General features: G+C 43.0%; 1 protein-coding gene across 2 annotated transcripts in view; it reads right to left on the bottom strand.

Moving 5' to 3' along the window:
• Positions 1–2,964: 2,964 nt before the first annotated feature.
• The window catches only part of SLC17A1 (solute carrier family 17 member 1), a 38,032-nt gene continuing 13,502 nt past the window's right edge, over positions 2,965–27,494 (bottom strand). The window contains exons 7-13 of one of the 2 annotated variants that reach the window (XM_062185145.1): positions 26,521–26,639; positions 26,265–26,426; positions 24,056–24,188; positions 23,829–23,976; positions 12,218–12,308; positions 10,487–10,623; positions 2,965–3,307 (exon numbers count right to left, since the gene is read on the bottom strand). In XM_062185145.1, coding sequence (XP_062041129.1) covers positions 10,489–10,623; positions 12,218–12,308; positions 23,829–23,976; positions 24,056–24,188; positions 26,265–26,426; positions 26,521–26,639 — 788 coding nt within the window. In that variant the 3' untranslated portion in view covers positions 2,965–3,307; positions 10,487–10,488. Of the gene's footprint in view, positions 3,308–7,877; positions 8,690–10,486; positions 10,624–12,217; positions 12,309–23,828; positions 23,977–24,055; positions 24,189–26,264; positions 26,427–26,520; positions 26,640–27,494 lie in introns of those variants that run through there. The other variant, XM_062185155.1, reaches the window with a different exon arrangement.

The following is a 27,494-nucleotide window of genomic DNA, read 5'->3' as shown; positions in this document are numbered from 1 at the left end:
GTTGAAGACATCTGGAGGGAGTGAACCAGAAGATGGAATCTCTCTCTCTCTCTCCTTCTCCCTTTCAAATAATATGAAAATAAATAAAAATGTAGAAAAGAAAATATAAAATAAGAACCTTAGATGTTGTGAGAAAAACGCTGGAAATACAGGAAGCATCTGTGACACTCAAAGCAGGAAAAATAAAAGCCAGTGCAGTGGTGCAATCTTACAATGCTCTTAAAGTGAGTTACACTTTCATATACATTTGAATTTCTCCTACACAGTTTTGGTACAATTTCATGCACTTCTCTGGAATAATATTTTCAAAAATGAAAATGACAAAGGTCATTTGAGCTGATATTTAAATATATTCAAAATTGATACCTATAAATATATTCGGTAACAGATCCCAGTGATAACAGACAGTAAATATTAAGTCCAGAAATAGACACAAGTATTTAAAGTGTATTTGATTATAACTTGGTATTTAAAAATTGAATTACTTTTCAAAAGCAATGTTGGAAAAACATCACCTGGACAGCAACCCCAAATCTATATTGATGCCATTCAATAAAAGTCTAGAGAACTAAAAACACTAAAAAGAGACCACGGGTTGTCTGGAAGGGCCAGTTTCACCCCCACTTTTTGTCTCTGATTTGTCTCTGCTTGAGTTCACATCTCTCGGATGACAGCAAGACTACCCACTGCTTTAATTGGTTGGCACACCCAATTAAGAAGCCCGCAGGAGATTAAACTGTTGCACAGTCCTGGGTTTGTTCTCTGCCTACAGGCCACAAACCACAGGCTGTGATTCTGCCAGAGGGGAAGCCATAGCCCTGTGAAGTGACCAAGTTCACTCTGATAAAAGAGGCAGACAGAACATGTCCCCCACCATCCATAAACTTTCATGAAACCAAGGAATGTTATTCTCTACTGCTCATTTTAAAGGGGGATTTATTTATTTTTTGGAAGGCAGAGTGACAGAGATAGAGAGAAAAACACAAGGAGAAAGGGATCTTTCATATTCTAGTTCATTACCCAAATGGCAGCAACAGCTAGGGCTGGCCAGGCCAAAGCTGGGAGCCTGGAGCTCCACCTGGGTCTCCCACCCGGGTGGCAGGGACGCAAGCACTTGAGTCATCATTTGCTGCTTCACAGGTGGACTAGCAGGGACCTGACACAGGATGCAGGCATCCCAAGAGGTGGCTTAATCCACTGCACTGCAATGCTGGCCATTTGCTGCTCTTTCCAGACCCAAATCTGCTCATTTAAATCTACTGATAATGAAATTTATTTATATCAGTGTAAAACAACACGCAATAATTTAAAAGACTTTAAGACCACGTAATTATATCTTTTAATTTACATTACTTCTAACCTGGTATTTTTTTAATCATTTATTTTGTTCATTTGAAAGGCAGAGAGAGAGAAAGAAAGAGACCTTCCATCTACTAAGGGTTCACTCCCTCAATGATGGCAACACCGGGGTCTGAGCCGGGCTGAAGCCAGGAGCCGGGAACTGCATCTGGATCTCTCACACGTGTGGCAGATTCAAGGACTTGAGCCATTGTCTGCTGCTTCCCAGGTGCATTAGCAGGGAGCTGGAATGGAAACAGAGGAGCTGGGACTCCAACCGCACTCCAGGATGGGATGTGGGCATCCCCAGCAGCGACTTAACCAGCTGCTACACAGCACAGCCCCGAGTAATTTCTTTAAATTCTGTTGTTATTTATTTGCTTGAGAGGCAGAGAAACAAAGACATAGGCATTAACAGAGACAGAGCTCCTATCGGTTGGTTCCCTCCCAAAATGGCTGCATTGACCGGGGCTGGGCTGGCCAAAGCCAGAAGCCAAGAACTCAGTCCAGGTCTTCCAGACACCCAGCTACTTGTGCTCCCAGTCTGTGTTAGCCAGAAGCTGGAACTGGGAGCAGAGCTGGGAGGGGGACCCAGTGCTCTGTTGTGGGCTCTGGCATCCCAAACAGCGTGCTAACCACTAGGCCAAACATTGTCACACACCCCCCCCCCCCCATAAGTCTTTACATCCGGTTACAAAAAGCACTGACCTGCCTCACTCCAGCACGACGGATGCTCAGGCAACACCACAATCCACACATCTTACGGCACTGCCATGAAGAAAGACCATCTCCTCTCAGCAGTGGTGGTGATGACAACATGGCCGGAAGTGGACCTTGGAGAGGTCTGTGCAGTGCACGTGTGTGACTACATCTCAATTCCCCTGCAGTGCGGTGCACCGACCGCAGGAACCCACGTTCCCCTCTGCCCTCCGGCTCCTGCGCTATCTCAGGAGACTCTCGCACTGGCCACAGCTTGCTCCATCCTAGCACGGATTCTTAGGCTCCCCGAGGCTCCCACTGTCCAGTTGACTTCCGGTTTGCCCACTTTCTAGCCTCTTTTTGTGTCTACCTTCTGTGTCACGTCTCTAAATGTCACCATGTCCGAGAGCTCCGTGACCAAGTCACCCTTTTTGTGTGCAGGTTCCACCTTAGGTGTCCAGCTACACACCCGTCATCACCCGTCCTCTCTAAACCTGGATGCCTCCTCTGTGTTCCTGACTCGTTTGCCCAGAGAGCCCTGGCTCCTTGGGTGAGATTCCTGACAAGCATCTCCAACTCCATGTGGGGAAAACCCCAATGTCCTTGGCACCCTTTACCCCTGAACACCCTTTAGTTGCCCAAATCTGCATCGCATTCTTGATTCTTCTCTTCCTGCACAGGGCACAGTCTCTCTGCCTTATCTGGGCAGCTCCACCTCCACAGTATGTCTGAATGTGATTGCTTCTCACCGCCTGCCTCCATCCTGGTTCACCCTAGTGGCGTCTTTCACTGGCACTCTTCAAATAGCTGCTGTCTGGGTCGCCCAGCTTCCCCTTTGCCTCCCTGGAGTCCTTTTTCAGTGGACACAATGGATCCATTGCTTGGCGAGTTACCAAATGATCAACCTTAGACAGGCATTGCGCAGAGGAAAGCTTTATTTAAAGAAGACAATGGGAGGACACAGCTCCAGAAGAGGAAGTGCCTCTTGAGAAGCAATTAGGGCTTTTTATGCCAAGGGTTAGGGGTAGCAAAAGAGAAGGGAGGGGGGAGCCCTTCTTACTCAAACAACATAAGCAACATACAACTTCCTGCTTCGTCGTACATTGTGTGTCCAGAAAATGGTGGCAATCTCCGCCAAGAGGAGAATTTAGTATTGTAATGAGAAAAGTTCAGCTTAGGTAGCGAAGATCTGTCTCAGACTGCTTTCTTGTGGTGTTAGTTTTCCGTGTTTGGAGTGCAATGCTGCAAGAAAAGCTTCCTGGAACATCCTCTGTAAAACAAGCTCAAGAGAATATGTATTTACACAGTGTCTGAGTCTTTACCCCCATGCCAGTGACCCCTTTTTGCCTGGATCTTATTCTTGGTTATGTTTTCTCTGGGGGTGGCCAGTAGGATCTTTAGAAAGCAATCAGGCAAGTTACTCCCTACTCACAAGCATCCAGCAGATTCCATCATAAAAACGGAACTGACTTCAAACCCTCTCCTACCAGATCCTGCAAGCCCTACAAACCCGTCCTCGACCACTTCCAAATCTCTTCACTCACTAGTCTCCAGCCACACCCCTGTCAGTACTCCCTCTCCAACATACTGAGCTCGCTCCAATCACGGATTCCTTTCCTTGGTTACTTTTTCTGCTTGGAACACTCTTTCTCCTGACTTTGATAAAGCCCTGCTTCTCATCCGTAAAGTCTCACACAGGTGTCCCTCCCTGAAGTCCTACCCAAGTGCTCTCCTGAACCTGCCCTACCACATAGTGCATTCCATGTTCTTAATGCTATGTGAGGATACTTAATGCTTTTATTTGATACAGTGATTTATCTCCCCTGACCCACTTGTAAAAAGCTCTTTGAGGGGCAGAAGTTCTGACTGGGTGTTGCTCACTATTCTGTCCCAGCTTCAAATAAGTGGTTTAAAAATATTTATTTACTATATGAATGAATATTAGAAAACAGGGGTTCTTGGGGCCTGTGCTGTGGTGCAGTGGGTTAAAGACCTGGTCTATAGCACCGGCATTCCATACGGGCGCTGGTTTAAGTCCCAGCAGCTCCACTTCCAATTCCAGCTCTCTGCTGTGGCCTGGGAAAGCAGTAGAAGATGGCCCAAGTCCTTGGGCCTCTGCACCCATGTGGGAGACCCAGAAGGAACTCCTGGCACCTGGCTTTGGATCGACCCAGCTGCAGCCATTTCAGCCATCTGGCGAGTGAACCAGCAGGTGGAGGACCTCTCTACCTCTCTCTCTCTCTGCCTCTCTGTAACTCTGCTCTTCAAATAAATAAATAAGTCTTAAAATAAAAAGGGGGGGGTCTTAATCTGGAATCTTTGAACCTATGTGGGGGCAAAACACCTACCTCTGTATTCCCCTAACCTCTGCCTGAATTTAACATTTCCTGTCATTATGAGTGCAGGCCCAGACCACAGCAGAGGTGGTACTGACAATCGACAGCAGTGGAAGTCACAGTGTTTTCTGATGACACAGCAATGATGACCAGCCCATATTTCAAAATACATTGTTTTCCGCAACACTAAATTTTGAAATTAATCCATTAACATAATAAGTAACACATGCATGTGCCCATTAGTATCTTGAACATGATTTCAGCATGACCAGTCTCCTTTAGAGTCCTCTGCACTATGTTCTGGGCAGTAGCCTTTTATACAGAAGAGGTTGAGAAGTCCTACTGTCCATTTTCACAACTTCTGTCCCTGGAACTCTGAAGTGCAAGACACAAAAACAGGAAAGACTAAAAACTGGAAAACTGCCTCATCTCAAAACCAACAAGGACTATTTGCTAATTCAAAACATTGAGGAAAGGAGAAATTGGAAATCAATGTACAGCTGCTTGCCAAACTCAGGAGGGAGAAGTCAGCCAGGAGAGAGGTGGGAACGCTCAGGGTCAGTGCCTCCTGTCTTGGTGAGTTGAGGCAGGAGGCAGGGAGACATCTGGGAACCAAGGGACCTTTGCAATGCTGGCACCCTAGGCTGGCTGGTAACACCTCTGGGCTCCAGGAGAAACACATGGCCGTGACTCAGACCTTTTTCATTTCCGCTTAGCCTCTTACACCACAGTGGATAGTTGTAAGGCAACCAAGAGTGGGTGTGAGCATGTAGAGAAAAAATCCTGCTAAGGTGGCAAACTCAATGCCCGTGTCCTGTGGAATGACTAACAGCACGAGGGATGCAGGTTGGGAAGCAACAAGCATCCATACACCCACACACAGCAATGCCAAGGAAAACATCACTCACGGGGTTCCTATGTCACCTGCCCTAATTTCTGAGAGGCACATTTAAGGCTTCCTCACAGGTCCTCCAGCTCCAGCCTGATGAGAGGATGCAAGTGATGATCCAGTCAACAGAGGAGAACAAAGAAATTCTATCCACACCACGATGGGAAAATTACAGGTGCAGCTGAGCTGGCCCTTGTCAAACAAAGGTTAAGTAGGAAAATAGAATATGATCTATATTTTGGAAGGGAAAATAAAGCAGAAAAGGAATGCAGCATGTAGATGGAAAAATAAAGACTTTTTTTTTTTTAACAGGCAGAGTTAGACAGTGAGAGAGAGAGACAGAGAGAAAGGTCTTCCTTCCGTTGGTTCACTCCCCAAATGGCCGCTACAGTCAGCCCGCTGCACCGATCTGAAGCCAGGAGCCAGGTGCTTCCTCCTGGTCTCCCATGCGGGTACAGGGGCATAAGCACCTGGGCCATCCTCCACTGCCCTCCCAGGCCACAGCAGAGAGCTGGACTGGAAGAGGAGCAACCGGGACAGAATCCAGCCCCCCGAAATGAACACATTTTCAAAGAGTCAGAGTGTATGCACAATCAAAATTTAAAATATTCCATAAACCTTCTATCTGTATGAATATTAGAAAACAGGGGTTCTTGGCGCAAGGGAGACATGGGGGCAAGAGTAAGAGCATTTTTTCTCTAGGGAACATGAAATAAAGTGACAGAAAATGAAGTATGTCTGTAATGATAATAAATGAGGTTGGATCAAACTCATTTATTAAAATATAATAAAGTATATATTATATAATATGCATTTTATATTTCATATATTATATAAATATATAATTATATAAAGTATATATTATAATTATATATTATAATTATATTTAATTATATAAATATAATTAAAGTATAAACTCTTTTATACAAAGATGAAATAATCTCAAGTGGGTGGAATAGTTGAACTTGACTATGTGCCCCTTGAAAGAAATATATGTTAAATGAATGGGACTTAAGGACAATGCAGAATATTGCAGGGAATCCAAAGCACATACAGAATTCAAGATTACAGGATCAGTATCAGAAAGTGCATTGAAAATCATAAATTGGAAAAGGCTGATAAATTTACAAATCAAAAGTACATTTCCACCTAAAATAACTTGTCAAAGGATTTTTTAAAATTATAACATCACAATATTCAATAATAAGTGTTCGGACATAAAGAGAAATAAGTAGTAGTAGGAACACTAATGAAAAACTTTGATGTAACTTTCAGGGCTGGCACTGTGGTGTAGTGGGTAAAGCCACCGCCTGCAGTGCTGGCATCCCATATGGGCTCCTGTTTGAGTCTCGGCTGCCCCACTTCCGATCCAGCTCTCTGCAATAGCCTGGGAAAGCAGTAGAAGATGGTCCAAGTCCATGGGCCCCTTAACCTGCGTGGGAGACCCAGAAGTTTCTGGCTCCTGGCTTCAGATTGATCTAGCTCTGGCCATTGTGGCCATTTAGGGAGTGAACAAGCTGATGGAAGACCTCTCTCTCTGTCTGCCTTTCCAATTGTAAGACCCCTGCTAAAAGTAAATATTAAAATAATATTTTAGCAAGGGTTAAAAAGTTTGGCTGCTGACAGTAGCCATTCCTTAAGATAACTGTGTCTCCACCTGCCTGCAGAATAACCTTGGGAAACTGCTCTGTGTAACTGTCTCACCCGATAAAACTTGCAGGGGTCCGGAAAAGAGTTGCAATAAGGTTCTGTGACCATTGTATAAACTTACCCCTTCCCTCGATAAAATCACAACAAGAGTTTGCCTTTCAAGGTAGCTAATCACCTAACGCCCCACATACATATGTTAATCAGGTGGCTATTGTCTTTAAAAACTGCTGTAACCCCTGCTCAGGGCTCTCTCGCTCCCGCTCCCTCGATCCCTCAACTGCCTGTGGTGCTGGGGAGCCCGTTTGCGCAAACAATAAATAAATATCCTCTTGCTTTTGCATCTACTGGGCTGGAGTTTTGGGTCTTTGGGCGACCACCCGAGCGCGTTGGATTCCCAGATTTGGGGTCCTTCACAATAAATAAATAAATAAATAAATAAATAAATAAATAAAATTTTTCTTAAAAATTAATTTTCAGGACTTAATAGATTAAATATGTAAAGACAAATAAGATTCAGAGACTCTGAATAAAATAACATGGTTGCTCAATAGCTGTGCTTAAGTTTGTACCTGAGAAACTGAAGACAAACCTTTGAAAATGCTCAGGGGATATTTTCTAGTGTGGCTTATTCATAAGGACCATTTCAGTAATTTCTACAGTAAAGTATTCGGGTAAACTCCTGTATTTTTAAACTGTTAGTTGCATTCTGTTCATGTCAACAAAAGGTATTGACCAAGACTACCTCGCTAAACATCATTGATCCTAGACTGAGATTTTTGATATTTCTAACCAGCATCCTTGAGTATGTATGCATGTTGGCAAGTTTTGTGAGCGTTCCATTTTGGAAATTCTTCATGATGGTAATACTGAGTGGTTTAATTTTTTTTTTTTTTTTTTTGACAGGCAGAGTGGATAGTGAGAAAGAGAGAGACAGAGAGAAAGGTCTTCCTTTTGCCGTTGGTTCACCCTCCAATGGCCGCTGCGGCCGGCGCATCTCGCTGATCCGAAGCCAGGAGCCAGGTGCTTCCTCCTGGTCTCCCATGCGGGTGCAGGGCCCAAGCACTTGGGCCATCCTCCACTGCCTTCCCGGGCCATAGCAGAGAGCTGGCCTGGAAGAGGGGCAACCGGGATAGAATCCGGCGCCCCAACCGGGGCTAGAACCCGGGGTGCCGGCGCCGCAAGGCGGAAGATTAGCCTGTTAAGCCACGGCGCCGGCCTGAGTGGTTTAATTTTTGAGCAATACTAGCGAATTTTTCTCTAAGTATCATTTGGATCATTTCTATCAGTAAAATTTCTAACTGGTTATTTTTCCTTAAGATAAAAAAAATCTATTTCTTTAATTAATAGGTTATCCAGGAAACTTATTGTATTCACTTATTGCTATGATTTTCTAGTCAACCCACTTGGATTTTGTAGGTGGGTAATCATGGCGGTAATTTACCCTAGTTCCCATGTATATTCTTCATTTCCTTCTCTTCCACCTCCTCCCTGTTAAGTGAAAACCTCATGGCTTATATTACAGATAAAATGCCACCGTAGGTGCTTACCCACTACATGAACCCTACCTTCTCTCAGCTCATTATGAAGAAGCCCAGGTCTGCATCCCAGGCCAGCCCCTGCTCTGGTGCTTGGACTTCATCCCCTCTGGCTGAGATCCTTTAATTCTCCTCCTGTGCCTTCTCCCCTCTGCTGTGAAGCATTCTCTGTTGGTTGGCACAGGAGTGTGTATCCTGCTTGTCTACATTTACTCAGCTCGCCTGCTCCCTTTGTTTTTCCACTATAAAATAAAATATATGCGCAGAAAACAGCATAGTGAATATGTGGCTCAGAGAATTATTATAAGGTAAATACTCTTAATGAAAAGTAGAGTATTACCAAGACCCCAGAAGTTCTCCCCCGCCAAATAGTGACAACTACCCTGATGTTTATAATAATCTCTTCTTCTGTATTTCTTTGTAGATTTTTGTCTATCTGTATCTATCTATCTATCTATCTATCTATCTATCTATCTATCTATCTTCCTCCCTGTATGGTTTATTTTACCAGTACTTAAAGATTTAGTATGTCTTTTAAGCCTTTTTTTTCCCCCCTTTGGATTCCTTTGTTTATTAAAGAATCTGAAACCTTTGGCCAATAGAATCCTGACAGTTTAGGTCTGGGGATGGTATCCTTTGGATCTAGTTTAGTATATTCTCTGCTCGCTGTACTTCTTGCCAAACAGTAGCTGTATCCAGCTGGATTTTCTGAGCAAGACATTGGTGGTGCTGTATTCTTTCACACAGTTCCTTTATGTCTCTCTGCTTGTGGTATGAATAGCCATTCAACACTCGGGCCTCTTAATTCATGGGAGGTTACAAGAGAGGCATATCCCATGCCTATTCATTCTTATTTACCTATTAGCTAAAATAATTCTAAAATGAATCTTCTCCTCTACTGTTTATTGATCACTAATAGAGTTTGTGTAAGAAAGGCTCAATATTAGATTCTCTTTTGAATACACTTTAATAAACCTTTTTTATTTGGCAAATATGATGTTAGGGTCACCTTTAAGGTGCGTCTTGCTCATGGTTGGTGCTGTGGCTCAATGGGTTAGAGCCCCTGCCTGTGGCATTGGCATCCCATATGGGCACTGGTTCAAGTCCCAGCTGCTCCACTTCTGATCCAGCTCCCTGCTAATGTGCCTGGAAAGCAGTAGAAGATGGTCCAAGTCCTTGGGCCCCTGCATCCATGTGGGAGACCTGGAAGAAGCTTCTGGCTTCTGGCTTCCGATTGGCTCAGCTCTGGCCATTGTGGCCATTTGAGGAGTGACCCAGCAGATGGAAGACCGCTCTGTCTCTACATCTTTCTGTAACTCTACCTTTCAAGTAAATAAAAAAATAGTGCTAATGGGCTCCGGGTTCTAGTCCCAGTTGCTCCTCTTCCAGTCCAGCTCTCTGCTGTGGCCCACGAAGGCAGTGGAGGATGGCCCAAGTGCTTGGGCCCCTGCACCCACACTGGGAAGAAGCATCTGGCTCAGGGCTTCGGATCGGTGCAATTCCGGCCGTAGAGGCCACTTGCGGGGTGAACCAATGGAAGAAAGACCTTTCTCTCTGTCTCTCTCTCTCACTGTCTATAATATATAAAATAATAAATTAAAAAATAGTGCTAATAAAAAAAACTTTCACAGTCCAGTCCCTTGGTAGTACTTGCCAAATGTATTCACAAACACCTTTTTTTTTTTTTTTCCACTTCTCCTAAATAAGGCTCTCAACTCTTTCTTCTACCTCACTGGATTCCCATCCCAGTCTCAGCTACAAACTTCTCCTTCTCTTCCTCACCCTTTGATGGTAGGGTCCCAGCCTCCTAAATCTCTATCTCAAGCTCTCACATCTCCCCAGAATTCCAGAGCAGTGTGGGTATGTCCTGTGGGCTGCATGGCCTTTCCATTAGGATGTCTCATGGTGCCAGCCTCAGCAGGGTCTCCTCCTCCCCCTCCATCCTGCACCCCTGTTCTTCCCCATTCCAGGGGTCATCTTTACCTCCCCCTCTTATGTTGCCAGTTGCAAATATTTTCCTTAATGTGATCATTTCTCACCTTCAGAGCCGTGTATGTTGTTTTTCCTTAGCCCAGTCCTGAATTTCTGCTTGAGCAAATATAAGGTAGAAAATCACGCTTATCACATTAATGATGGACATCAGGAGGAAGATTTTAAACCAGGAAGATTCTGGATCCTGAGGAATTAAAATGCAAAGTAATCATAAGTTATTGATCATGCTTTTGCATGTTGTAATATTTAAATATAATATTAAAATAATACAGACTCAATGCAGATCATAGACATGGAAAATATATTTATAAATAGCTAAAAGGTATCATTTTACTTTACAAAAATAAGAACTTTTGTCTCTACTATATATGCCAACTAAAATTCTATTTTACTCAAATACAAAGTGTATTATACCAGTTTCTAGTAGCTCATAGCTAACTGTTGTACCTTCCTTTTCCATTCTGATCTACTACTGCCAAACTTTCTGCATCTTTTCTACCATTAGCACAAGAAGACAGACAAGTAGGCAGAGGGAAGGTGTACTTTTGTGTTTTAATTGGCAACTTTAACATATTTCTACATATCATAATTATTTGTTAAAGTTTATATTTTTCATGTATTATCTCTCTTTTAAAGATTTATTTATTTATTTGGAAGTCAGAGTTACATAGAGAAAGAAGGAAAGGCAGCTGGCCGGCGCCGCAGCTCACTTGGCTAATCCTCCGCCTGCGGCGCCGGCACACCGGGTTCTAGTCCCGGTTGCTCCTCTTCCAGTCCAGCTCTTTGCTGTGGCCCGGGATCCACCTGCATGGGAGACCAGGAGAAGCACCTGGCTCTTGGCTTCGGATCAGTGCGGTGCGCTGGCTGCAGGGGCCATTGGAGGGTGAACCAATGGAAAAAAGGAAGATCTGTCTCTCTCTCTCTCTGTCTCTCACTGTCCACTGTCCACTCTGCCTGTCAAAAAAAAAAAAAAAAAAAAAAAGAAGGAAAGGCAGAGAGAGAGAGAGAGAGAGACATCTTCTATGTGCTGGTTCACACCCTAATGGGCCACAACGACTAGAGCTGCACTGATCCAAAAGCCAGGAACCAGGAGCCTCCTCCCTGGTCTCCCACATGGGTGTAGGGGCCCAGGGACTTGGGCCATCTTCCACTGCAGAAAGCTGGATGGGAAGTGGAGCAGCGGAGCAGCTGGGACTTGAACCAGTGCCCAGTGCCCATATGGGATGCCCGCATGGTGGCTTTACCCGCTATGCCACAGCACGGGACCCATTCATGCTCTCTTTTGTGTTGTAACTGTTGATTCACTTTGTTTATTATTTTTTTAAAATTTATTTTTTTTTCGACAGTGAGAGGGAGAGACAGAGAGAAAGGTCTTCCTTTGCCATTGGTTCACCCTCCAATGGCCACCGTGGCTGGCATGCTGCGACCGGCGCACCGCGACCGGCGCACCGCGCTGATCCGAAGCCAGGAGCCAGGTGCTTCTCCTGGTCTCCCATGTTGGTGCAGGGCCCAAGCACTTGGGCCATCTTCCACTGCACTCCCTGGCCACAGCAGAGAGCTGGCCTGGAAGAGGGGCAACCGGGACAGAATTGGTGCCCGGACCGGGACTAGAACCCCGTGTGCCGGCGCTGCAAGGTGGAGGATTAGCCTAGTGAGCCGCGGCGCTGGCTTGATTCACTTTGGAGAGATTTGTTGTTGCTTTCCTTTTGTGCCACATCATTACCATTACCATTACCACAGACCACCAACCAAGCAGATGCGCAATCTGTGTTCCTTACCTGATTAAGGAATAATCCAGCCACGGTGGAAGAAATCATTCCTCCTGTCATCCCAATTAAAGTTGTAACTCCTTTAAGAAATACATAATACCTACACAAGCAAGAATGATAATACACAGATGTAAAATAGTACAAGTGCTGCAGGAGAACAACCAAATCCATTGAGGTTTCAGAGAGACAACGGATGATTTTGTGAATTGATCATTTCTACTTCTTGAATTCCTTTTAATAATGTCAGAAAATATATAAAGACAAGCAACTTTTGAGTTGCACAACAGAGTGAGAAAAGCTGACACTAATATAAATAAATCTTAGGAAAATGAGACCCTATTTAGAGTGAAACCTGGCAGAGTGAAGAAACTTATCCATATAGTGGAGAAATTCAGATAGTGGTGTGTTTTGGTAGTGGGAACTGGAATGGAGATAATAAATGTAAGAAATACACATGGCTGACAAATATATGAAAAAAGGTCAATACCACTAGCCATTAGGGAAATGCAAATCACAATAAGATATTGCCTCACTTCTCTCAGAATAGCTATTATCCAAAAGACAGAGAGACAAAAGACAAATGTTGGTAAAGATGCCAAGAAAAGTGAACTGTTGTACACCATTGGTTGGAATATATATTAGTGCAACCACTGTGGAAAACAGTACGGAGAGTTCTTGGAAAAACTAGAAATAGACTTGCCATATGATCCAGCAATCCCAGTTCTGAGCGTTTGCTCAGAAGACAGGAACACACTGTGTCCAAATGTGTACCTGCACCGCCATGTATATGACAGCACTATTCACAGCAGCCAAAATATGGAATCAACCAAGGTGTCCATCACCAGATGAATGAATAAAGAAAATGTCACACACACACACACACACACACATGACTATTATTCAGCTATAAAAAGAATGAAATCCTATGATTTGAAGAAAAATGGTTAGAATTGGAGGACATCATGTTGAGTGAAATAAGACAGACACAGAAAGACAAATATCACATGTTCTCCATTTTATGTGGGAGCTCAAATTTAACAAAAAAGTTAAAAAACAGAAATGCTTGTATGTACATTTTGCTGCAAATACACTTTTGTCAAACTTTGTTTCAAATCTTTGTCAAATATCTTTATAAGAATTTCATACCACTGGGGCTGGTGCTGTGGTGTAGTGGGTAAAGCCACCGCCAGCAGTGTTGGTATCCCATATGAATGCCGGTTCGAGGCCCGGCTGCTCCACTTCCAATCCAGCTCTCTGCTATGCCTTGGGAAAGCTGTAGAAGATGGATCAAGGCCACATAAGATCCATCCCACCTGCGTGGGAGACCTGGAGGAGGCTCCTGGCTCCTGGCTTCAGATCGGCACAGTTCCGGCCATTGAGGCCCTCTGGGGAGTGAGCCAGCGGGTGGAAGACTTTCTCTCTCTCTCTCTCTCTGCCTCTTCTTCTCTCTGTGTGTAACTGTGACTTTCAAGTAAAATAAATAAATCTTAAAAAAAGAATTGCCTTGCGACGCCGGCACACCGGGTTCTAGTCCCGGTTGGGGCGCCGGATTCTATCCTGGTTGCCCCTCTTGCAGGCCAGCTCTCTGCTGTGGCCGGGGAGTGCAGTGGAGGCTGGCCCAAGTGCTTGGGCCCTGCACCCCATTGGAGACCAGTTGAAGCACCTGGTTCCTGCCTTCGGATCATCGTGGTGCGCCGGCCGCTGCAGCCATTGGAGGGTGAACCAACAGCAAAAAGGAAGACCTTTCTCTCTGTCTCTCTCTCTCTCACTGACTACTCTACCTGTCAAAAAAAAAAAAAAAAAGAATTTCTTACTACTATAATTATGATGATTTTGTGAATATTTTAAAATTTATTTTATATGAGTGATGTTGAATAACATTCCATTTGATTACTGTTTATAGCCCTTGCCTATTATGAACTACAGTCTTTTCATTTTTTATTAGTTGAACACTTTAGTGTAGCATTAAGCCTTTGACTGTAATGTAATTTTTTTTGTTTATTTGACAGATTCATAGACAGAGAGAGAGAGACAGAGAGAAAGGTCTTCCTTTCTGTTGGTTCACTCCCCAAATGGCCGCCACGGCTGGCGCTGCATCAATCTGAAGCCAGGAGCCAGGTGCTGCCTCCTGGTCTCCCATGCGGGTACAGGAGCCTAAGCACCTGGGCCATCCTCCACTGCCCTCCCAGGCCACAGAAGAGAGCTGGACTGGAAGAGGAGCAACCGGGACTAGAACCTGGCGCCCATATGGGATGCCGGCGCCACAGCCGAAGGACTAGCCTAGTGAGCCATGGCGCCAGCCCACTGTAATGTAAATTTAATTGTGATCTCAAAAAAAGTAAAATATTAAGTGGAAAAATTAATACATAGAAATGTCCAAAAAAATATCAAGGGGTCTGTTCATCTGATCTAGTCCCAAGGATTGCTCCCAGCACTCAGGCAAGGAAATCATATTTGTCATTTAGGTTATTTTAAATATTTTTGTCCTAATCATCTATATCATTATAAACTTTTTCTCTACCTACCTTTGTGGAAAAGCTGTGAAATATGTCCCAGACTTTCCTACTTTCTTATAGCTTTATCTAGTTCTGTAAGTTCTCTCAACTCATGGTGACTATTAATTAAAGCTGATTATTGAGTAAAAACAGAAGTGGAATTCTGATATTTTATTTACCAATATAAAATAACATCTTTTTCTAGCAATACTCCTTGCATTAAGGCATATTTTATCTGATATTAACTTAGTAATTCCAGGCTTCTTTTGGTTAATTTCATTGTTTATGCATCCTCATGTTTAATGTGTGTATCTTACTGGATACACAGAGCTGCATTGCATTTTTGAATGAATTCAATAAGCTTACTGTTTGGTTGGGGGTATTTAGTATGTATTAATATAATGAAATTACTGATTTTAATCATATTTCTGATTATATTTATCTATTCACTATTTTCTATTTTGCCTCCACTTTTCTGTTCCATGTTTTCATTTTTACTTTATTTTAGTTTCATTCATTTTTGTTTCATTTTCCTTCTACATTATGGGATGCTGGCACTACAGGTAGTGGCTTTACCCGCTATGCCACAGCGCTGGCCTCTCTTCATTCATTCTTATACAACAGTGCTTCATCTTTAAAAAAAAAAAGTATTTGTTTATTTTAATGACAGAGAAAGAGAGAGAGAGAGAGAGAGAGAGAGAGAGAGAGAGAGAGAAATATCTTTCATCTGTTGGCTCACTTCCTAAATGGCCACTAGAGGCAAGTCTGGGCCAGGCTGTAGCCAGCAGTGAGGCACTCGTGTACTTGGGCCAGTTTCTGTTGCTTTGCAGGGGCATCAGTAGGGAGCTAGATTGAAGGCAAAGCAGCTGGGACTTGAATATGGGATGCTGGCATTGCAAGCTATGGCTTAACTCACAGCACCACAAAAGGGGCCCCAATCTTTGATTATTTTATTTTTGCAATTCCCATTCATTAATTATTTTATTGGAATTCTGTTACTAATGAATTCTTTCAGTTTGCTTTTAGATCTTTGTTTTATCTTTTTTTAAATTGTCATTCTTTTTTGTTTGTTTGTTTGTTTTGTTTTTTTAATTTGACAGAGTTAGACAGTGAGCAAGAGAGACAGAGAGAAAGATTTTCCTTCTGTTGGTTTACCCCCCAAATGGCCGCTATGGCCGGAACTATGCTCATCCGAAGCCAAGAGCCAGGTGCTTCTTCTTGGTCTCCCATGTGGGTACAGGGGCCCAAGCACCTGGGCCATCCTTCACTGCCCTCTTGGGCCACAGCAGAGAGCTGGACTGGAAAAGGAGCAGCCCGGACTAGAACCCGGTGCCCATGTGGGAAGGTGCCACAGGTGGAGGATTAACCTAGCGGGACACGGCACTGGCCCATCTGTTTTATCTTAATTCTTGAATGAAATTTTTCTTGATAGAAACTTCTGGGTTAACAATGACTTTCTTTTCTGCATGTTAGAAATAGAAATTAGTTGGCTTCTGACTTATTTTAGTAGTAAAATAAAAATTTACTGATAGATTATTATTGGGATTACTAATATATAAAACACACAGACAATAGAAATAATGACGAAGTAGCTAACCCTGATACAGAATTTACTATATGTATGTACCCTACATTAACCTGTTGAACCCTCTTAACAACTCTTGAGGTAATCATTCTCTTATTACTCTTAATTTTAGGTAAAGAAAATAGCACAGAGCAACAAAGTAATTTTTCTGATGTGAATAGCCATGCTGACTTGAGAATTTGTGCTTCTAATTGTTGTGCTAATCTGCTTCACATAGGTTTTTGACAAGTGTGTCTATCTACACGTAGTGTAAGTGAATAACTGTTCCTATGTGTCTGACTTGTGGAGGCCCTTCTCCAGAACTTTTGGCCTGCTGGCTACATACTGCAAAATAACTGAGATCTTAAAACACCCTTCAGAGCTTGTATTCAAGAAGGAACTGTTTTTAAAACTTTACCTGGTGATAACAAACTATCCAAAAAAGAAATCAATAAAATAATCCCATTCACAATAGCTACAAAACAAATATATTTAGGGACAAATTTAATCAAGGAGATGAAATACTTGTGTACTGAAGGCTATAAAATATTGGTGAAATAAATTCAAGTAGTCCAAATAAATGGAAAGACTTCCTCTGTTCACAGATCTTTAGGATTAATATTGTTAAAATGTCCGTACTACCCAAAGCAATCTATAGATTCAGTACAATCCCTCTAAAAATTCTAATGACATTTTCACAGAAATACAAATCCTAAAATCCGAAGACACCGTTAAAATTTTTCAAATAGCCAAAACAGTCTTGAGCAAGAAGCAAAAGGAAGCATCATATTATCTGAATTCTAAATATACTTCAAAGCTATGGTAATCAAAATGATACTGTAATGGCATAAAAACAGATACACAGACCAATGGAGAAGAACAGACAGCCTAGAAATAAACCCATGCATTTGTGGCAAATTGATTTTTTTTTTTATTTTTTGACAGGCAGAGTGGACAGTAGAGAGAGACAGAGAGAAAGGTCTTCCTTTTTTTTTTTTTTTTTTTTTTTTTTTTTTTTGCCGTTGGTTCACCCTCTAATGGCCGCCACGGTAGGCGCGCTGCGGCTGGTGCACCGTGCTGATCCGATGGCAGGAGCCAGGTGTTTCTCCTGGTCTCCCATGGGGTGCAGGGCCCAAGCACTTGGGCCATCCTCCAAAGGTGCTGACAGCAACAGTGGTGGAACAGACAGTCTCCTCAATAATGTTGAGACAAGTGGCTCTTCATAGGCAGAAGAATGGAATTAGATCTTTATCTCACACCATACAATAAGTCAACTAGAAATGATTTAGAGACTTAAATGAGACCTGAAACCATAAACTAGAGCTACTAGATGTACATAGGAGAGAAGGTCCATAATGCTGGTCTAGGCAGTGCCTTTTGGATATGATCCTAAAAGTACATGTAACAACAACAACAACAAAAAAAGACAAATTGAATTACATCAAGCATCTGCATAGCCAAGGGATGAGAGGAAATATATTTTCAAACCACAATTTGATAATGTTCAAAATATATACAGAACTCAAACAACTCACTAGCAAGGAAACAACCTAATTAAAAATTGGACAAAGGGCCTAAATAGATATGCACAAATGATCAACAGGAGTATGAAAAAATGTCAAATAATTACTAATCATAAGATAAATGTAAATTAAAACCATAATGAGATATCACTTCATACCTGTTCAAATGGATGCTATCAAAAATGAAAGCATGTTGGGTGGGAGCGGCAAGATGGCAGAATAAGAAGGGAGCACATTGATAGTTCGGCAAGACACAGGTTAATAAAAGTGGAGATACTGCAGGGTCAAGGAAGAATAGGGGAAGAAACAGCAGAGGAAACTTTTCCGGAACTAGTGATTCACAGTGTACCTGCGTGGAGAGCATGGGAGCCCAAGTTCGGGACACCAGCGGCAGACTCAACACACCAGCGCTGGAACACGAGGTGAGCCGAACCTCAATAGCCCGAGACACCGGCAGGCAAGCGGAAAGAGGAGACTAGAGGGAACGAGTTCACCAGGCTAACTAGAAGAGAGAGAGGGAAAAAAAAAAAAAGTGACCGATACGGACACGAGTTTCTCTCTCCCCTCTCACCTCTCAAAGGTGAGCAAGACAAAGAGCAGGCGCCATTTTGGACATACGTCTTAAGCAAGGCAACCTCAGGTCTGCACCAGCTCTGAGCCTAGCAGAAAAACCTGACTCTGGGGGGAGGGGTGAAATAACAGGAGATTAGGATCTAACTTGGCAATCCAGTGGGAGACTGCAGGAGAATTGGAGCCCACACCGAGGGCAGAAGAGATTCCCTGTGTGGTCCTTGGAAAAGAGCTTCCGATCTCTGGCTCCTGTGGGTATATCATTCGCCTGCTAACTACCTCCAATTACGTTCAGCTGTGTGGAATTACGTCCCTTTTGAATCAAAGAAAAAAAAAAAGAGAGAGATTTACCACGCCTAACCTGGGAGTGTCATCTTTGACACACCCTCAACCCTGAGGAACCAAACACAGCTCTCAGTCCACACTCATCTCAAGCCTCTAAGGCTCCACCGAAAGCAGACAGTCCACTTAATATAGAGCCATAGTGTAACAAGAAAAAACACCACAGTGAAGAAACCAAATATCTCCAACATGCCATACAACAAACGCAAAAACCAAGCTAACAAGAACAAGGAAGACACTATGACGCCCCCAAATGAAAAAGACACCCCAATTCAAGATTATGAAGATGATGAGATCGAAGAAATGCAAGAAGCGGATCTCAAAAAATTGATAAGAACATTAAGAAGTTCTCAAAAACAAATTCTTGAACTACAGAAATCCTTAATGGACAAGATAGAAAATCTCTCTCGTGAAAATGAAATATAAGGAGGAATCAAAATGAAATGAAACAACTAGTAGAACAAGAAACTCTGATAGTGACGAGAAATCATAATGAAATGAAGAATTCAATAGATCAAATGACAAACACATTAGAGAGCCTTAAAAACAGAATGGGCGAAGCAGAAGAGAGAATATCAGACTTAGAAGACAGAGAACAGGAAAGGAAACAGGCAAACCAAAGAAAAGAAGAGGAAATTAGAAATCTAAAAAATATTGCGGGAATCTACAGGATACTATTAAAAAACCTAACAATCAGATTCTAGGAGTTCCTGAAGGCATGGAGAGGGAGAAAGGATTAGAAGGCATTTTCAGTGAGATACTAGCAGAAAATTTCCCAGGTTTGGAGAAGGACAGAGGCATCTTAGTACAGGAAGCTTATAGAACCCTTAATAAACATGACCAAAAGAGATCCTCACCACGACACATCGTAATCAAACTTACCACAGTGAAACATAAAGAAAAGATTCTAAAAGGTGCAAGAGAGAAACGTCAGATCACTCTCAGAGAATCTCCAATTAGACTCACAGCAGACTTCTCATCAGAAACCCTACAAGCTAGAAGGGAATGGCGAGACATAGCCCAGGTACTAAGAGAGAAAAACTCCCAGCCCAGAATATTATATCCTGCAAAGCTCTCATTTGTGAATGAAAGTGAAATTAAGACTTTTCATAGCAAACAGAAACTGAAAGAATTTGTTGCCACTCATCCTGCCCTGCAAAAGATGCTTAAAGATGTGTTACACACAGAAACACAGAAACATGGTCACCAATATGAAAGAAGGTAAAGGAAGGAAACCTCACAGCAAAAGATCACAGGAAGCTCAATTTCTCTTTGACATAGAATTAAACTCTGATGCTCTGTTAAAGCAATGTGTTAAAGTAATCTAAAAACAAAAAGCAATTCAAATCAATTGGCAATCTACAAAAAGAGTTAAAGATTTTAAAAGCTATTATTAAAATTGCTATATTGGTCTATTATGCTATGTTATATGTGTGTACATATTGTATGTCCACATGGGAAATTTTATTAAGAGTTTTATTTTAAATGGCTTATAGATAAGATTGTCCATAAATTTAAGCTGCTAAAATCAATCAAAGATACATTTTAATTTGTGTGACCTGAATCTGTGTATCATATGTTTTAAACTTGTTGGTAGAAAGAAACTAAAACCATTTTATATGGTTGTGCTTAAGTTTACTGGCTAAACAAACTACACCATGTTAGATATTTAAGAGGTGTTTTCAAATACATGATTCTTAAAATTTATAGAAGGCATTGGACCTTCTGGTAAATGTTTTCTTAAGTTGTTATCTAATGGTTGAAACGGTTTGCTAAGTATTCATGTAATATTGCTATTGTCAGCAAGTGATCTAGGACTTGCTCCCTCATTTCTCTATTCTAAGCCCAACTTGTTCTTTCATTTCTCTATTCTCTTCAAGGTAGGAAACTAATTCTATTATGAAGGAATCTGTAGGACGCACAATTTAATCTTTAGACTTTATAAAAGAGATGACTAACATTTTTCTGTAATAGCATAGCCAAAATAAGAACTTAAATAATAATCTCATAGCTAGATTCACTTCGCCATCAGCGAAGTATACAGTAAGTAGAAAAAACCTCCCTTTCAGACCAAAGGGAAAGAAAGTTTTAAAGTGAGAATATAATTTTCCTCATGGGCATTGTCTACCTTAGAAAAACTACTACAGAACATGCCTGTGACTATAGACTTATAGTTCAGGCCACCGAAGATTAGAGATGGGACACAGGCACTCCCTTGACTTGCATCCTCTGGTCTGCTTTAACACAAACCAGGAGGAAAAGAAAGCTAGGCATCAGAAGCAATGGGTGGCAGGCCTATTAATGGCTGATCTGTACAGTGATCTGCCCTCAAGGAGACCCAACAGGCCAGTCCACTGCAGTGGCTTTCAATGTGGTAGGCCTGGGCTTCAGCAGAAGTCAGCTTGTGAAGAGCCCTGGCAGCTCTGCCAAGAGTTGGATCACTGGAAATGGACCTGCCCTGGAGTCGAAGGATGCCCAGGTCAGAGCCACAGATCTTATTGGCTCTAAGCTGAAAAGCCCTTCACTCAGCCCAACTTCCAAAGTGACCACTGCAGCTGAGGGTATGGTCAGGTAGGGTCAGCAACATTGCAGGCAGAACTGTAAATTTCTTGTTAGAGATGCCCCCTGCCTTTACCTGGCCAGCTCTCCTCCCAGGCCAGCCAAGTAATGAAAGTCAACAGAGTGCCTTCCCCTAGGAGGTTCACACCTCCCTTAGGATATACCCCATGTGAAGAGATAGATAGGTCTGGGCCTCTTAACTTACAAGGCCTAAAGCCCACCAGATTATTATCAAGCCCCTTCTGTCGGGTTCTATTTGCCTCTCAATCAGAAAACTTAATTGTAGCTTAGACAGCACCTTTCTTAGCACATCTAATAATGACTCTGGCCGTTGTTCTAGACCCTGTCTAGCGCACTTGGGCCTCATTCCTTTGTAATCATAACCTCTACTCTACCACCAATGGCTCTACTCCCAACCTGTGTGTACTGATGGTCCTCTTCCCCACTTAATGCTGTATAATTGTTCAAACCTGGTAAATGCCACTCTTAGGATCATTGGTTACTATCCTCACTCTGTCTTTTATGACCTTGTCTAAATATGATCAGAGTCGGCAAACTTGGAAGGCTTCCATAGCCTTAGCAACTCATGACGACAGCCTAGGGTGGTTACTGGTGCCATAAACTAGAGTGTCAATTTGTTGGGTCAACAACAGGAGCCACTGTGCACTTCCTCCTCATGTGGGATCTCTGTCCTTAATGTGCTGTACATTTTGATTTAATGCTATAACTAGTATTCAAACAGTATGTTTCACTTTGTGTTTCTATGTGGGTGCAAACTGTTGAAATCTTCATACTAAATTGATCTTCTGTATATAAAGAGAATTGAAAATGAATCTTGATGTGAATGGAAGGGGAGAGGGAGCGGGAGAGGGGAGGGTTGCGGGTGGGAGGGAAGTTATGGGAGGGGGAAGCCATTGTAATCCATAAGCTGTACACTGGAAATTTATATTCATTAAATGAAAGTTAAAAAAATGAAAGCATGTTGAGAAGAATGTGGACAAAAGGGAACCATTGGGCAGTGTTGGTGGGAGTAGAACTTAATACAATGATTGTGGAAACAGTAAGGTGTTTCCCAGAAAATTAAAATGAGAACTACCACGTGATCCAGCAATCTCACTGCTGCATATATGTATCCAAAAGTAGTGAAATTGATATGTTAAAGAGAAATATGCACTCCTAAATTTACTGCAGCATTTTTTACAGTAGTCAAGAATCAACTAAAGAGATTCTTAGGTGCCAACTAAAAGTGAAATCCTGTCTTTTGCAATAAAATGGATGTAACTCTAAGTGAAATAAGCCTTAAAAAGACAGACACCATATGTTTTCCCTGATCTGTAGTAACTAGTAAGAGTACCTAAAATGTAATGTATAGTTGTGAAATTGACATTGTGAGATTTTTTTTTTTTGACAGGCAGAGTTAGACAGTGAGAGAGAGAGAGAGAGACAGAGAAAGGTCTTCCTTCCGTTGGTTCACCCCCAAAATGGCCGCTACGGCCAGCACACCGCGCCGATCCAAAGCCAGGTGCTTCCTCCTGGTCTCCCATGCGGGTGCAGGGCCCAAGCACTTGGACCATCCTCCACTGCCTTCCTTGGCCAAAGCAGAGAGCTGGACTGGAAGAGGAGCAACCGGGACAGAATCTGGCGCCCCAACTGGAACTAGAACCCAGAGTACCAGCGCCACAGGTGGAGGATTAGCTTAGTGAGCTGCCGCGCCAGCTGACATTGTGAGATTTGATAATTGTTTACAGCCTTTGTCTCTACTGTTGGGGATCAGTGTTTTTTTCTTCATACTATTTGTTGAACTCTTTACTTAGTGTAGGGTTAACCTTACAAGCATAAAGTAGACAGAAAGTAGCTCTTTGTAAATTTAAGAGTGGAAATAAGAGAAGGAGGAGGAAGAAGGGTTGAAGCGTGCGCACGAGGGAGGGTAGAGTGGGAAGTATCACTATGTTCCTAAACCTGTATATATGAAATACATGAAATTTGTATACCTTAGATAAAATTTTTAAAAAAATTTTAAAAAGGGGTAAATGGATAAAGAAAATGTGGTATATATTCTACAATATAATATTGTTTAGCTCTAAAAAGAAGGAAATGCTATCTTTTTTGACATCATGGATAAAACTGGAGGACTTTACATTAAAAGAAATAAAGGTGGCACAAAAAGACAAATACCACATAATCTCACACACATATGGAATCTGAAAGAGTTGACTTCATAGAGATAGAGAGTACAGTGGTGGTTACTAGGGGCATAGAGATAGGATTTGAAGGGGTCTTTAGGGAGGTGTTGGTCAAATGAAACAAAATTTCAGCTAGGAGGAATAAGTTAAGAAATCTATTATACAATATGTTGACTAATTAATTATAGTGTATTACGTTCTTAAGACTTGCTAAGAAGAGATTTTACATGTTCTCACCACAAAAAAGTATGTGAGTTAATATATATGCTAACTAGCTCCATTTAGCCATTGCATAATACATCTGTATTTCAAAATATCATATGTGCAGGATAAATATATATAATTTTGTTAATTAACATTTTAAAAATTTTAAGAAAATCCTACCTGGGAGCAAGATCCAAGGCATTGATAAGTACTCCACCAAAACAGAAGCTGCTGCTTGCATTAGCAAGTATGAGAAAAATGATGGTGCTGTAGAAGCCAGAACTCAGATAGAGCAGGCACATGCTGAAGACTGTAGGCAAGAGAAGTCCTAGGGGTGATGTAGATAACACAGTCAGGTGCATCTGGAAGATGCGGGGGACATCTCGCATAGGCTGGCTGCTCCTTACCTATTGCCGTGAAGAGTTTTCGAATGGCAGTTAGGCTGAGCATGTTCCTGGACCAGAGGAAGTCTGCTGTGTGACCTGCTATGACACCACAGATCCAGGCAAACAAGTAGGGGAGGCTGGACAGCAGCCCGTTCTGAGGAGGAAACGTTATTCTGAGAGTAAGTGTGATCGGTAAACCAATTCTGACACACACCATAGTCCTCACATGGAAATTCAGTAGCAAACATGGGGACTTCCATACACTCAACACCATCAACATACAACACCGGGGCCGAAGCTGTGGTATAGTGGGTAAAGCCACTGCCTGCAGTGCTGGCATCCATACAGGCTGCTCCACTTCCCATCCAGCTCTCTGCTAGGGCCTGGGAAAGCAGTAGAAGATGGCCTAAGTCCTTGGGCCCCTGCACCCAAGTGGAAGGCCTGGAAGAAGCTCCTGAATTCTGGCTTTGGATTGGCCCAGCTGTGGCCATCGCAGCCATCTGGGGAGTGAACCAGCAGATAGAAGACCTCTCTCTCTGTCTCTCTCTCTCTCTCTCTCTGCCTCTGCCTCTCTGTAACTCTGTCTTTCAAATAAATAAATAAATCTTAAAAAAAAAAAAACACCAGAATTGCTGCTGCAGCCACACTACAGAGCAGATATCAAAAAATAATTTTGAGGCCGGCGCCGTGGCTTAACAGGCTAATCCTCCGCCTTGCGGCGCCGGCACACCGGGTTCTAGTCCCGGTTGGGGCGCCGGATTCTATCCTGGTTGCCCCTCTTCCAGGCCAGCTCTCTGCTATGGCCCGGGAAGGCAGTGGAGGATGGCCCAAGTGCTTGGGCCCTGCACCTGCATGGGAGACCAGGAAAAGCACCTGGCTCCTGCCTTCGGATCAGCGAGATGCGCTGGCCGCAGCGGCCATTGGAGGGTGAACCAACGGCAAAAAGGAAGACCTTTCTCTCTGTCTCTCTCTTTCACTATCCACTCTGCCTGTCAAAAAAAAAAAAAAATTTTTTTTTTGAGGTTAGTAATACTCAGAGCTGTCACAATCTGTTTTTCTCCTTTTGGTATCATGGGACCTGAAAGCGCTGTAGAACACAGAGGAAGACTATGTTAGAAGTGAGAAACAGGGGCCCTGAGGAACCTGAGAGGGGCAAAAACGGTAACAATCGCAAATACACAGAGGGTGCCCACTCTGGCCCATTCTCTGTTAATCCCTGCAACAAATCCTTGGTTTCCCCAAAGATGAATCTGACTCATGGAGTACTTTTATGATTCTTACTGTAATGCCAGCCCCTAGGCTGGGCTTCTAGAAGTTTATTATGGAGTGCTCCAAAGTAGCATGCCCAGACTCCATTGCTAAAGAAGTCCTGGCTCGTTATTATGGTATCAAAAAAGAGGAGCCTGCAAACATCAGTAATTCTCAAAATCAGATAATCTGCCAGAGGGGCACCAGCCCTTTCAGAGCAAGACCAAGTGTCGCATTTGTATCCCAGGACTCATTGCCTTACTCCAGGAGAGAGAATTGGCGGGAGCTGGGCATAGTGGTGGTGGCAGGGGCAGGTCTGGTAACATTCAGGGAAGGACTCCAGTCCCCACTGGGAATGGTGGTGCTGAACCCTCAGTGATACACAGGTACAATCATTCACTGAATGGGAGGTGGGGAATGTGTGGGAACATGGGTGCACATGGAATGTTGCTGGAGTGTCAGAAACTATGTCTATGACAGCACCTTTTGTTCTGGGCAATATTCATATAAAAACACAAAATTGCAAATCCCCAGATAAAGAGCACTAGCTAATGGGTGTGTGTTGTGGCGCAACAGGTTAGGTCAGTGCTTGCGACACCTGCATCCCTATCAAAGTGCCAGTTCAAGCCCGGAAACCCTGATTCGGATCCAGCTTTGCGCTAATGCATCCTGGGAGGGAGTTCAAGTGCTTGGGCCCCTGCCACCCATATGGGAGACCCAGATGGATTTCCTTGCTCCTAGACTTGGTCTGGTTCAGCTTTGGGGTATTTGGGGAGTGAACCAGCAGATGAAAGCTCTTTCTCTCTCCTGCTCTCTCTCTGTGTGTCTGCCTTTCAAGTAGATGAAAATAAATACATTTTTTTAAAAAAGCATTAGTTAAATGGTATAGGAGGCAAGCAAGAGCTGAACCTTGGGCCACTATAGTCAGAGAAAGGAGCAGTGTCCTTTGTAAAGCTGAAACAAGAAAAAACCATACACTCACCTCTCTTATGTCAACATGAAGCATGAAGTTGATCAACGTTGGGGTGTATACAATCAACATGCTGTATGTCCATAAATAAGCAAAACAGCAGACAGAAACAGCCCAGAGTGGAAGAGACTTAACCATAGCCTTGATGGGCAGAGATTGTCTTGTTGAGCTGCCCTAGAATGAATTCATTAGTCATTAGCCAATTAGGACACGCTGGAACACGTCTCATTTGCAGCAGAATTGGGGAGATGTCAATTCTGTGTTCTACCTGGTGGATGAGGGAGGACGTGATGTATTCCTTCTCATGCAGGCTCACGCATGGGTGGTCTTTGGGATCATCATAAAACAGAACGCACCAGAGAAGACACAGAGCACAGCCACAAGCACCTGTCAAAGCAGGAGAAGTTAGGGCTGGGAGTTCCTATCTCTGTTGGGTCTTTCTTCCACTCAGGCATTTTCAATGCATCGGTCTAAGAATCTGGACCTCCCCTTTCTTTTTCGAAACTTTGCATCAGGCTCGTGGTTTTCATAGTCCTCATGGTATCCAGTTGCCTCTCTATACAGAATGAATGCTACAGAAATGGTGGCAGAGTCCTCTGACTCTCCAGATGCCCCAGACTCTGCAGCCTCCCGTGATAACAGCCGGCATCCTTGTTCTTGGACCCTTCTTCAAAGTCCAAATGTGGAGGCAGACACCTAAGTGTCTAAATCACTTTGATCAAAATTCCTTTCCTCTTTTCTCAGTAATAAACAAAATGCATATGAGGCACTTCATAGCAATGTGACTGTAGTAGAAGGAGTAGTCCTTTGGGTTTCATGAAAATATGTATGGCACCTGCAATTGCCATGTCACTGTATAGAATGCTACAGGAGGAATACAACATGAATACTGCCGTGGGTTCAATCTTTGGTCTGCAATGCTGGGCAGCATTAGTTATTCAGGTTTTCTTACAAGGAGCTGAAACCTCACCATCCTGTAGTTTCTGTATATTTGATTTGGTTTGTAGCACAGTAGAAGTGTGCATTTCTCTTCCAGGATAGTTCCAGAACATGTCTGCTGCCAAGCTTTCCTTTCTCCTTAGACAGCCCAGCTTTTTCAGCCCCTGTCTCGATACAGGGCTTACCTCACGCCTATTCTTACCACGGCTTACTACTAACGACTGGAATGGTGACTAAGAGCAATGGAATTTGAGGTTTTCAAATTATGGATCTGTCATTTTCTCACAGTGTGTTCTGGATGTC

Source organism: Lepus europaeus, chromosome 3, assembly GCF_033115175.1.
Source record: "Lepus europaeus isolate LE1 chromosome 3, mLepTim1.pri, whole genome shotgun sequence".
In the NCBI taxonomy this organism is placed as follows: Eukaryota; Metazoa; Chordata; class Mammalia; order Lagomorpha; family Leporidae; genus Lepus; species Lepus europaeus.
The sequence above is the reverse complement of the archived record's forward strand: the minus strand, read 5'-3'. Positions and strand labels throughout refer to the sequence as shown.